Source organism: Panthera uncia, chromosome D1 (assembly GCF_023721935.1).
Source record: "Panthera uncia isolate 11264 chromosome D1, Puncia_PCG_1.0, whole genome shotgun sequence".
Lineage (NCBI taxonomy): Eukaryota > Metazoa > Chordata > Mammalia > Carnivora > Felidae > Panthera > Panthera uncia.
Window position 1 is genome coordinate 46,356,576 of NC_064808.1, and position 12,366 is coordinate 46,368,941.

Below are 12,366 nucleotides of genomic sequence, written 5' to 3' on the forward strand. Positions count from 1 at the left end.
GGGAGCAGATAGATGCGAACCAAGACCACCACATCCTAACGAGCAGGGACAGAACATAATTCCTGGAGAGGAGCCAGCCTATGGAAGAATTTCTGGAAATCATGAGGCACCATTTGGACTTAGAGTAAGAAAGTTTCCATTTTGCTGTTAGCCTGGGCATTGATAAGAAGAGTACACTCTCTTTTTGCAGATGTGAGGCCCGGTGTCACCCTGTAATGAAACTGGCCTCAGAACCCCACTATTCCCGATAATAAAAAATACCAGGACTTCTTCTCTTCCAATTATTAAGGGTCGAAAATGCTCAATTCATAAGACACAGCGGGTTCTGCACACCATTCAGTCCACAAAGCCAGCCCTCTGTTAAGCCGGTGCAGTGTGGATGAGGGGCCTCTACAGTCATGCTCTTCTTTTTTTTTTTAATTTTTTTTAACATTTATTTATTTTTGAGACAGAGAGAGACAGAGCACGAACGGGGGAGGGGCAGAGAGAGAGGGAGACACAGAATCGGAAGCAGGCTCCAGGCTCTGAGCCATCAGCCCAGAGCCCGACGCAGGGCTCGAACTCACAGACCGCGAGATCGTGACTTGAGCTGAAGTCGGACGCTTAACCAACTGAACTACCCAGGCGCCCCTCTTCTTGACCCTCCAGGGGTGAACACACTGTTGGACCTCCAGCCACCCCACCTCACCTAACACAGGCTGGCACTCACAGCCGGCTAACGGCACTCACTACCCCTTCCCTCCATGGGCCCAGAGCCCCTCACTTATTTTATGGATGGCGAAGCCTTTATACCAGTACTTGCCTTTTTACTTCTTTCCCAAAAAGTGAAGGAAATACTGAAATTCTATACTACCAAGAAAGCAGAGGGCGTGCCTTTAAAAATAAGGAGATATCTTAGGAAGGACCTGATTGCTGACCAGGTCACAGTTAGGGCTCACGTTCCACCATGTTAGCTCTGAGGTCTGCAGTATGCTGGTGGTCCAAGCACCCAGCTAAAGCCCCACTAGACTTTTTCTCAAAGTTCTTTTATTCTTTAATTCCGCTCTCCTGGGTGAGATCAACTGAAAGGAGGAGGGCTTCACATTGTACTTGGACTTAAGATCCAAACTTCTCATCAGGGAGCACAAGACCAGTCTGACCTGAGCCCTGACTATCCCTCCAGCCTGAGGTCTCTCTCTCTCTCTCTCCTTCAACCCTTTATTCATCTACTTCATAGCACCCATGCTAGGCCTGCTTGTCCTCAGATCCACTTCTCAACCTCCCCCCTGCCCCCCTGTGTTTCCTGCTTTGTGTTAGCTGGCTTCTGGCTAGGTTTGGCCAATGGCAACCACTGGGAGAAACTGGAAGGTGCCAGAAGGATTGAAGCTAGGTATCTCCTGCTTCCATCTCTGCCTTGGAAGCATCTCTGCAGCTGCTGCCTCTCCTCCTTGGCTCCTTTTCCATCGAAAAGGCCACCACAGTTCCAACTTCTTCCCCCTGGGCTCCAGCAGCACCGTCTCTTTCCATCATCCCTGCGGCCTCAAGTGGTAGCTGCTTCCTACTGCTTTGAGTCTCCGGCCTGCCTCCCTGCCCTCTGCTTGTCTTCTCAGGTCTCCGCCACCTCAGCAACCATTCCCTGCATTAAAATCCTCCTTCCAGGGCTGCCTGGGTGGCTCAGTCGGTTAAGCGTCCGACTGCAGCTCAGGTCATGATCTCATGGCTCATGGGTTCAGCCCCATGTCAGGCTCTGCGCTGACAGCTCAGAGCCTGGAACCTGCTTTGCATTCTGTGTCTCCCTCTCTCTGCCCCTCCCTCCCCTGCCACGCTCACGCTCTGTCTCTCTCTCAAAAATAAATAAGCTTTAAAAAAAGAAGAATTTTAAATCCTCCTTCCAGTATTTAAGTGATTTCTGTTTTTTCTGGTTAGACCCTCACTGATACAGCACTTATCATTACTTGTCATTTTTTAATTTAATTTGTCCCATTACTTAATTGTTGTCTAGACCAACTACCTGTAAGCTCAACAGGGCAGGGACTAGAAATATCTTGTTCATTAGTGCATCCTCTGTGCCCAGTATAGCACCTGGCACATAGTGAACTGACTTATTTAATAATGCAAAGTAATTGCCAAGTGATGAAAAGAAGTAAAATTGATGTTTCCCAAGAAATCTTCAAATTTCCAAAAGGATCATAGAACTGTCATTTGCAAATGGCGTGTATTTATGCACATGATTTGTTGTTCAAACAGCAGCAGAGAAAAAGTGTTTTTTTACCTTTTCTGCCAAACACAGGCCTGGAAACGGCCTTCAAGAAAGAAGTGGTGAATTAAGGGGTCTTGGTTAAGGAATGAACTCAGCTCCCAGGGACAGGCCCCCTATCTCAGACACATGCCCACAGCCTGCCTGGGTCTGCACCACTGTGCACATGTGCTCTGGCTTGTGGGGACAAACCTTTTTGCCGTCTCCACGGACTTCTGCTCCGCCAGCTCCTTCTGCAGCTCCCTCTCCTTGGCCTCCTTCTGCCCAATGGGGCAGTCCTCGGGGACAGTGAAGAGGGACAGGGCATCTTTGCTGTCTTCTTCTCGGAGCACTTTAGCAAACACTTTCTCTGCCAGGAGCCGGACTTGCTCGTCCACCTCGGAGATGTTCAGCTTGGGAAACTGGCGCGGCATCTCGGCTAGCAGAAAAAGAGCAAGCGTTAGCCTCTGGAATTCCCAGATGGCCCGAGTCAGTGGGGTGGGGGAGGAGAAGCTACTAAAACAAGGGTCCTTGGGGTCAGCTGTCTTACTCCGGAATTCCCCAGACCAAACCCAGTGCACCAGCTTCAGAAACTAGCTCCATAAGTCATTGGATGTGAAGGGTATAGCACCACTCACCTTTCATGAGAAAGCAAATGTTCAGAAGTCAAAGAATGACCTAACTACGTGTGTTTCTATTGTCCCGAACACAGGGGACCCACAGCGTGCTGGCAGTCCTACCTCTCCTGGCTTTGTTTCCATGACGGGGGAGGGATAGGAGAGTTCAGACCCCTCTCCTGCAGACTATCAGGGGGCCATCTGGGTACAGCAATGACCAAACCTCACTCCCCACTGCATACAGGGAAGATGAGAGCCCAAAGGTCTTAATGATTAGCCTAAGGTCCCATGAGATGGCCGCAGTGCTCTGGGCGATCCAAAGCCACATTCTTCATCACACAAAACACGCTCTTTTGCTGAAAAGAAAGAATCTACCATGACGGTTCTACCATCTCCCAAGTTTTCTGGAACTCTGAACAAGACACAGCAAATAAAATAAAGGTTTAGAGACAGGGATACTCTACCTTTCACAGCCCCGCTGAAAACTTACTTCCTCAAAGCTTGGCCTATCTCTCTTCACACTGGCTCCTTATTATCCCTAGCTGGCCTAAATTACCTGGTTTGTTCCTTTCTTTTCTTTCTTTCTGCCTGTCTGTCTTTCTTTTAACATTTATATAGGACTTATTAATAGGTACACTTTGCCAAGCCCTTTCTACTTATTAACTCAGTGAATCCTATTATTCACATTTTACAGATGAGAAAATGAAGGCACAGAGAGCTAACTTGCCCGGGGTCACACTTTTACTAAATGAGCAGAGACTTGCGCTGTTCTCAGCCTTTGGCCCTCTGCCCCTTTCCTCTCTGAGCCTCTGTTCAGAGGTTTGAACCCAGGCACCTGGTCCCCATGCCTGTCTTCTTAACCACTACATTGTAGTGCTTCTCTTTGTCCAGCTAGGTGGCAGGGTAGGTTCCCTGGCTGTGCCCAGCATCACTCCTACCGAATGGATGAATACTGCATCCTATCAACAAGCTACCTTCACTAGAGCAGCTCTGGAAGAAGGGTGTCCTGTCTACCTATTACCACAGTTTCTTTGAGCAAGGTTTAAAGAGAGAGGTGGTTTAGTCAGCCGGGAGACGAGGATGAAGGTAAGACAGGAGCCCCGTTTCCGTGTGGCCAGGAAAGGAAGCAATTACAGGGGAGGAGAGGTTCACTGAGCAGCCTTGGGACAGTCACTCTCTGTGCCTCACAGTTTTCTCCTCTGTGAGATAAAGGGATGAGACTAGGCAGTCTCCAAGGTGCTCTCAGTTCTAAGTGCTGTAATTTCTAGATACCAGAGAGCTTTCCAGTGCCCAGGGAGGCTTGCTGCTCTGGTGTTCTCATGGGCCTAATTCATGACACAGACAGGAAGGAAGAAAGCAGGTCAAACACCAGTCAAAGTACATCTGTGAGCCCCTTGACTGTAAATCCAATTTCCTCCTTCCCTCCACACCCAGGACGATAGCTTTCCTGGGCCTCTCCCCTCCAAGTGATTGAGTGGGAGGGAGCTGCTGTGGAGGGAGGAAGTTGGCACGTAACTGTGCTGATCTGTAGCAGCAGAGAGCAAGACAGTGAAGGCCAGACCTGCAAAGAGGAAGAGACAGAGCTGTCTGTGGAGATGTCCACATCCTGATAGCACACAGAAGGGAAAGCTGGAAATCATCAGAATGGGGTTTGGGGAAAAAGGTGACAGAGAGAGAAATGGAGAGGAAGACACAGAACTAGAGCCAGGGGGAGCTGTTAGGTGAAAAGGAAGCTGGACCCCATCAACCCCTCTCCCCACTCTAAGACTGCGGGTCAAGTGCAGCATTCTACAACCTCACAGGGCATCTCAGAAGTAGACATCAAACAGGGCCCAGGCAAGGGGCAGCAAATGCCATAAAGCATCCATACCATTTGACAGAATAAACCCAGTTCCAGAAATTGCTTCTAAGAAAAGAATCTGAAGGAAAAAGCACAAAGATGTTTACCTGCACTATTTATATAAAAAGCTTTAAAGTGTCCAAATGAGAGCACATTCACTTGAAGAAAAAGTCAAGCAACCAAAATTATAATTATGAGGACAGTGCAATCACATAAAAAATATTGTGAAATAACAGTGAATTAAAAATTAATACATAAAACTGTACCCATGCCTTTGTTGCAGTGAGATGAAAATGCATTCCCTTAAAGACAAGGGCTGGAAGAGAGACACATACTCGGATGACCAGATAACAGGACTGCATGTGTGAAGCAGTATCTGACTTTGATCACTGATGCTGTTATAATGTCATTTTAACAAACACAAAGAAGATAGAAAGAACATAAATATTTTTTAATGTTTATTCATCTTTGAGAGAGAGAGAGAGAGAGAGACAAAGTGTGAGCAGGCGAAGGGCAGAGAGAGGGAGACACAGAATCCGAAGCAGGCTCTAGGCTCTGAGCTGTTAGCACAGAGCCCAATGTGGGGCTCGAACCCACCAAACGCGAGATCATGACCTGAACCGAAGTTGGACGCTCAACCAACTGAGCCACCTAAGTGCCCCAGAAAATAAATAGACTGAAGAGGTTTTTTTAATGAAAGGAAACTAGGAAGAAAATCAAACTTCTACATCCCAGGTTTTGGTAATTAGGGTCGTCTCCCACCTAATCCACATCAGACACTGGCCAGCTAAGGGAATTAACACCATTGAGATCCATCTCTGCATTAGCTCTTGCCCTGGACAGAAACTGCCCCCCACAACCTTCCTACCCCATAGCCCTTTCCCCTACAAACACACCCAGGCCTGACACAGCCCACCAGGCCTCCTCAGAAGTGGGCATGAGGTAGAGGGTCCTTTGTGCCCGAGGGCTCTTATGACAGACTGCTGTGTCTTTCCATGAAGCATTTTCACCTCGCTGAAGTCAACTAAACATACATTTTGGGATGCATCTTTCTACAAAAGATCTTCTTTTCTCTTTAAATAGTTTAAACCAGCCTTTTCCCACCATGGTTCCATGAAAGGTCAACACTTGTTGCTGGTGAAACAGGTCCTGTGGTCAGTTATCAGGAAGATGCTATATCCCACAGTTCCTCACCCCAGATTCCCAAGGCACATCAATGACCCGAGGATAGGATCATATAGCAACATTTCCCCATAGAGATAGATTCCTTTCATTGCAGAAGCCATATCAATCTCTTGCAGAATTATTACCAGTGTCTTCAATAAGTGGTGAAGACTTCACTCCATACCTTAGTATAGATCAAGTAACCCAGCTGGGGTGCTGGGCTAAGTCAGTGAGCCTTAGGAGCCCATTATACATCTGTCTTCCGGACAGCTCCCTCCTGCCAACCCTCCCTCCACAGCCCGGCTCTCTTCTGAGACCTAGAGACACCTGGCAGGGCAGGTTTATGCAAGGAAAGCCTGCTCTGTAGATGCCAAGCAGTTTCAGCTCCAGCTGCTTCTTCAAGCCTGGCTTTTACCCGTTTGTCAACCGTTTGTCAGCTGAAGCCGGCAGGCTTGGGAGGCTTAACCATAAATTCAATCAGCTAGGGATACAGCTTATCTCACTGTTACAAACGACACCCTGTGATGAGCTTAAAGAAGTGTCACAAAGTTAGAAAGCTATAAAATGCCACCATTTCAACAGTTACTTTTCATGGCACCATAGCCCCTCCAGAAAAGAAGCACAGTACCACTCAAATCCCCTCCTTACATAAATGAAGCTGTTTCTTGCTCTTGCCAGGCTCCCACTGTCAGAACCCATGACACAGACCTGAGCCTGGGGCTGGAGTCTCCATGGCTGATCCTGAGCATGCCACACAGGCGAGGCCCTCAGGCCATGGACCGTGTATGCCCGGGAGGCTGAGCTGAGTCCGTGTGAGTGCAGCTGGCTGGGTCCTGTCTGCTGCTGCTGAGGTGGGAGGTCTCTGTTTTGCATATCTGTGAGCTGCCGTGAGCAAGAGCAGGAAGTGTCTGGGCTGGAAATTCTTCCATGAATATGAAATGTAAGTGGAAAATTTCCAAGACTCCTAAAGGGCCCAGGTAATGCCAGCTATCCATAGCTGCTGCATGCTGAACGCGGTGTCCTGGCCCTGTTCTCAGCCCTCTCCAGAGCAAGACACAAAGCCGCTGCCCCAACACAACAGTTCATTCAGCCTTCCTGACCTGACCGAGCACAGAAGACAAGCCACGGCCTCCCTCTAATGCCCAGACCTCTGAAAGCCAAGCAGGAACGTGCCACACCGTCACCCTTGCTGCTTCCTCGGGCCTGGCCTGGTGACCAGGTTCATTCTACCAAGGGGATTGTCTACGGCACAACCTGGCCTGCCTTCCCTCACAAGGCCCCCCAGAGCAACCTCCCTGAAGGCACCCCAGCACTGACAGGAGAGGTGCTGAGCCCAGTTATCAATAGAGCTCCTCCTCTCCCTCCTCCTCTAAAAGAGCAAGGGCTTTGAACAGCTCCCTCCTTTCCCAGGAAAGGGACAGTGACTCTAGGAGAGGAGACTCCTTAGTACAGGAGCAGGCTAGGATGAAAAGCTGCCATGCCTTGTCCCACTCCTTCCTTTCTTCCCTGAAGGAATCTGACATCACAGGTGACTGGGCAGCCTGGACAGGCTCTACCAGATCCCGAGTACATGAGCACATGCATGCGTGTGCACACACACACACACACACGGAAAAGAAGCATGTCCCTCTTGACCCCCCTGAGCCCACCTGCCCCGTCCTCCCCTCTTACTGCCGCTGTCTGCTCCCACGAGGGCCTCCAGCTCTGACTAGCCTCCTGGGCACTGGCTGCACTCGGCCACCCTGCCACCAGCAGCTGCTGCTCTCCCTGGGGATGGTGGAGCTGCCTCAAGTGACCCACAGGATCAGTTCTCTAAAAGCAAGCCTCAGAACCCACACAGTGACTTAGACAAATGGTACGGGTCTGGGAAATAACCGTGAGCAAAATGGCTATTTCTGTGGTGCTGTTGAAATCCTGGGGACAAGAGCCCAGAAAGGATGGGTCAGTTGTTTACCAGGAGGCTAGCTCCAGCCCTGACTTGGGCCTGAGTCACCTCCTCATGTCCAATTGTGAGATTGTGCCTTCCTAAGCCCACATAATGATTCCTGTGTGTGCAGAGCAGGATTACAGGGTTGACACATGATCCTTGGGCTGTTGCTGGGCTTTAGCTACCCAGAGATTATGACCCACCTGTCCTCACAGCTGTTTCATAAACAGTGCGATCAGCAAGCTACAAGCAACCTAGGGGGAGGGGGATATTTATTCATTAAATAATTGAATGAACTTAAAGCATAGGGGGAAAAGGTCCAAGCCTTTAGTACTGTTCTGTCAGAGGGGAGGTGGGGCAAGTGATTCCTTCCTTTTGGGGGAGGAGGAGGTTCAATTGGGGCTGTAGTGGGAGCATCCTAGCCCATGCATCTGAGAACCTACCTGGATCCAGTTCAGGGAATTCTATTCTGCACCTGTAACCAGACCATAGATAGCCTCAGTCTAAACAAGCATTTTCCAAAGTGTAGTCTATAGAACATAAAAGGACAGAAGATGGGGTGCCTGGGTGGCTGAGTCGTTTAAGCATCTGCCTTCAGCTCAGGTCATGATCTCATGGTTTGTGGGTTTGAGTCCCACGTCCGGCTCTGTGCTGATAGCTCAGAGCCTGGAGCCTGCTTCAGATTCTGTGTCTCTTCTCTCTCTCTCTCTCTCTCTCTCTCTCTCTCTCTCTCTTTCTTGATGCCCCTCCCCCACTCATGCTCTGTCTCTCTCTCTCAAAAACAAATAAACATTAAAAACAATAAAAAAAAAAAAAGGACAGAAGGCTTGGAAAATGCTGCACACAATAATCCCTTACGGGCATTCATGCACAATCTCTACTAGCAGAAAGTCCCATAGTAAAGAAAGCTGTTTGACTTTGTTTAGCCCAACACGTTTATTTGACCCTCTGACCATAACCACCATAGGAAAAAACACCTATTAATATCCGTGGCATAGGCTTTGGAAAATGCCTTCCACTTTGAGCCTTCATTTTCCAACATAGAGAAAACTACCTTCCTGAGGCCCAGGTAGGGGTGTGAGACTCACTCCATTAGGTCTGGACAGAGATGGGCAGCAGCCCAGCGAAGGTAACGTACGTGGGGACAATGGCCAAGGGTCCTGCTAGTGCCAAAGAGATAGAGGACCCTCCAGAACAGTGGCAGTTTACGAGGAAAATGTGGCTTGTCTTGGGAGGGCAAACTTTGCTCATGACCTCACAAATCCATCTTGAGCTTAATATGTCACTGCTCCTTGTGGCCCAGAAGTCTCCCTGGACTAAGGAGTACTGGTCTCAAGCTCAAAGACTTATTTCCTTTTTGAATAAAAATTAAGACAATCTATGACAACCAGGCCCAGGGCCTGTATCTCCTTCCCAGGAGACCAGACTGCATCACTTTTATCACTTAAGTGCCCCTCACAAACTCCAAGACAGGAAAGGCTAGAATCAAATTATGTCTCACCAAGGAATATATTACTCTCCCTTTTTCTGAAATGATGCTTTGAGCTTTCTGATAGGAGTTGATTTTCCTTCTTTGTCTTCCTGAGGTGTGCATGACTCACACAGCAGTTGGACAAAAGGGTTCCACCTGCTAAAAATCAGCTCCATGACAGATCTTGCCCATCTCATTCACTATTGTATCCCCATGCCTAGAATATAGTGGGTATCAATAAATATTCCTTGAATGAATGCATGCATGAAATAATGAATGAGTGAATAAGCTAAGTGATTAATCCATCTATGGCGATGTCAAGAGTCAGTACAGTATATGGTTAAGTATATGGACTCAAGCCAGACTACCTAGGGTTTGAATCCTGTTCCACAACTTAATTGCATGACCTTGAGCAAGTTACTCAATTTCTCTGGCTTAGTTTTATTCCCTATGAGCACCAACCTCATAGGTTGTCATGGCAATTAACTTAGTTAGCATTGTAAATACGCTAGAATAGGCTTAGAATAGTGCCTGGCACATAGTATGTGCTTTATATCATAAAGTTATTTATCAACATCATCGTCATCATGGTATCCGGTACAAGACAGAGTCCAACTGGGAAAACAAAACATGAAGTTTCATCCAGACACTGAGTCCTTTTATTCAACATTATTTATTGAGCACTGTTGTGTGCCAGGCACTCTCTCAAGCTCCTATATGGGAGCAATGAGAAGGAAACCACGTTTAAATGTGAAACCAGATCAGGAGAAATAGCTTCCTCCTCTAGGATTGATACTTCTTGCTGACTTTGTATGGCTAGTGCTCCAGCCATGAGCCCATCTTCCTAAGCCTTAGCCCCTTGTATATCAAAGCCCAAAGATATGGTCTGCTCTCCTTGATACACAGCCAGCACTCAGAAGATCTAAGAGATTAATATATTCAAGGAAAGAACCAGGACAGCCATGAGTAGCTTTAGGAGAGTATAGGTGTCTCCTTGCTTAATCCTAAGGCTATATTTTATCTGCCCATGATATTTTCAATATCTGGGATTGATTTTGAGGCCATTTGAAGAGTGATTCACCTAGTGTAAGGACAAGTAAAATAGGCCTCATCTCTAAAAGAACTTTTTGACCTAGCTGAAAGCTACTCATCTTTTATCTAGGATCTCAGAAGGATTGAGGGTATGCTGAGGAAGGGGCTAAGAGGTCCAAGAGTCTCCTAGCAACCCATTGATGCAAACTCCATGATTCTTAGGGCAGCGGGGTACCATCAACTTCACAGAAAGCCAGACCCTCAGAGTTTCACCCAGAATTATAACCAGCCCAAGCTCATTACTCCAAACCTGCTGTCAACACTTGGAGAGGTGAGAGCTGATAGGGGCTCTCTCTGACTGGCTCAGTAGCTCAACTACCACTCAGCATTGATGCTTCACAGCCAGGGGAGGAATTTCTCCCATGAGAGCTCCAGCTGCTGACAGCTCTTCCCCGAAGCTGGCCAATTGTTAGCCACCACGTCAAGGGGGATAGCCAACATGGGCTCAGGACCACGCTAAAATTCCTTCCTCGCAGCTTTCACCTGGCTTCTTTGCTAATTTGTCACCCCTAAGCTTCCAGATACACACAGAGACCTAAAAATTTGGGGAAATGACACTGTAGTTAGCAAGCCTCTTCTATTCCACAGTCCCTCGAAACTCACCCCAGAGGCCTCTGCCAGCCAAGAAGAGCGTGGGAGCTCCACTGGCAAAGCAGCTACCAGGAAGTGCAAGGGCAGAAAGCAGACTTTCAGAGGCCAGTGCATGTCCCATGGTGGGAGAGAGCCAAAAGAGGTAAGGATGAAGGCCTCAACTGAACCCATCACCCTGCCATTCTGTCCATTCCCCTGCCTTTAGGTGGAAGTCCACCCCAGCAGTGGGCATCTGGCCAGTCCTCAAGCACCTAGAAACTTGTCCGGGAGCTTAAGTGGCGGCATGTCCCTTAATGTCTCTAAACCTTGCGAATCGAATGTAGGCCGCCAGGCAGCTGAGATGAGGCTGGCTCACCTGAGGTCTCTGGAGCCCAGGCCACTGCAGAGACAGAGGCAGGAATACAGGCAAGAACCCAGGCAGGGCTGAGTCCGGGGTCAGCGCCGTCGCCAGAGTAGGCTGGGAAGCCCAGAGCCGAGATTCCGACCTCGGGGCACTCCGACTCGCGTCCTGGGCAGCAGGGGCCTTGGGCCCAAGGTCAGCAGCGCAGCATCGCGCGCACTCATCCGGTTCGGGTGTCAGGGCCCTGCCGTGGGCCCGCAGGGGGCGGCCCGCAGGGCTGGAGCGCAGGTGGCGGCACTGAGCAGGGCATACGGCGAGCGCCGCGGAGGGGCTGCCCGGCACCGCAGCGGGCTGGGGCCGGGCCGGGGCCAGGCCGCGCCCCCCGCCTGCTCACCGGGAGCCCGCGGTGCAGCCCCGCGGCAGGGGTGTGGACCGAGCGTTCTGCGGCCGCGGCGCCGCGGAGCTCAAGCGCCCGCGCTCCCGTACCTCCGAGCCCCCGCGCCGGCCGGGCGGGAGGAGAGCCGCCTCCTCGCGGAAGAAGCCCGCCAGCCGCGCGCCGCCCCAGTCGGTGCCCTACCTGGGCGCGGAGCGGAGAGGCGACGAGCGGGCAGCAGAGGGGCAAGGGGCGAGCCGCCGCCGCCGCGCAGGTCCGCCTGCCCGCCGCCTGCCAACCAGGCCTGCCCGCCGCTACCTGAGGCGCCGGGTTGGCGCTGCCAACAGGAAACTTGAGAGCGCCAGGGGCGCAGCGGCCGCCCTGTCCGCCGGCCGGAAACGCGCCCGCCGCAGCCCGGGGTCAGGCTCCAGCCGGGCTCCTCCGACCTCGCCTCCCCTGCCACCCGCCGGGCCCCGAGAGCGCTCCCCGCAGTGTTCGGACTCGCCCGAACCTCCTTCCCGGCCAGGACGTTTCTCAAGGTAAGAGTCTGGGGCCACGGCCCCCAGACAGGTGACTTACTCCCTGTAGCTGAGCGGACCTGAAAGCATCGGCTTTCCGTCTGGTCCCTTGATCACCTTCCTGCCCCTCCCAGCACGCGCGCACACACACGCGCACACACACACACACACACACACACGTACGCACACACACACTCACATACTCCTCCAACACTTTC

General features: G+C 50.5%; 1 protein-coding gene across 1 annotated transcript in view; it reads right to left on the reverse strand.

The window, feature by feature from the left end:
- The window catches only part of AMPD3 (adenosine monophosphate deaminase 3), a 46,185-nt gene extending 34,573 nt beyond the window's left edge, over positions 1-11,612 (reverse strand). Inside the window, exons 1-2 of the mRNA XM_049650177.1 lie at positions 11,273-11,612; positions 2,429-2,654 (exon numbers count right to left, since the gene is read on the reverse strand). Coding sequence (XP_049506134.1) covers positions 2,429-2,649 — 221 coding nt within the window. The 5' untranslated portion in view covers positions 2,650-2,654; positions 11,273-11,612. The remainder of the gene's footprint in view (positions 1-2,428; positions 2,655-11,272) is intronic.
- Positions 11,613-12,366: the final 754 nt, after the last annotated feature.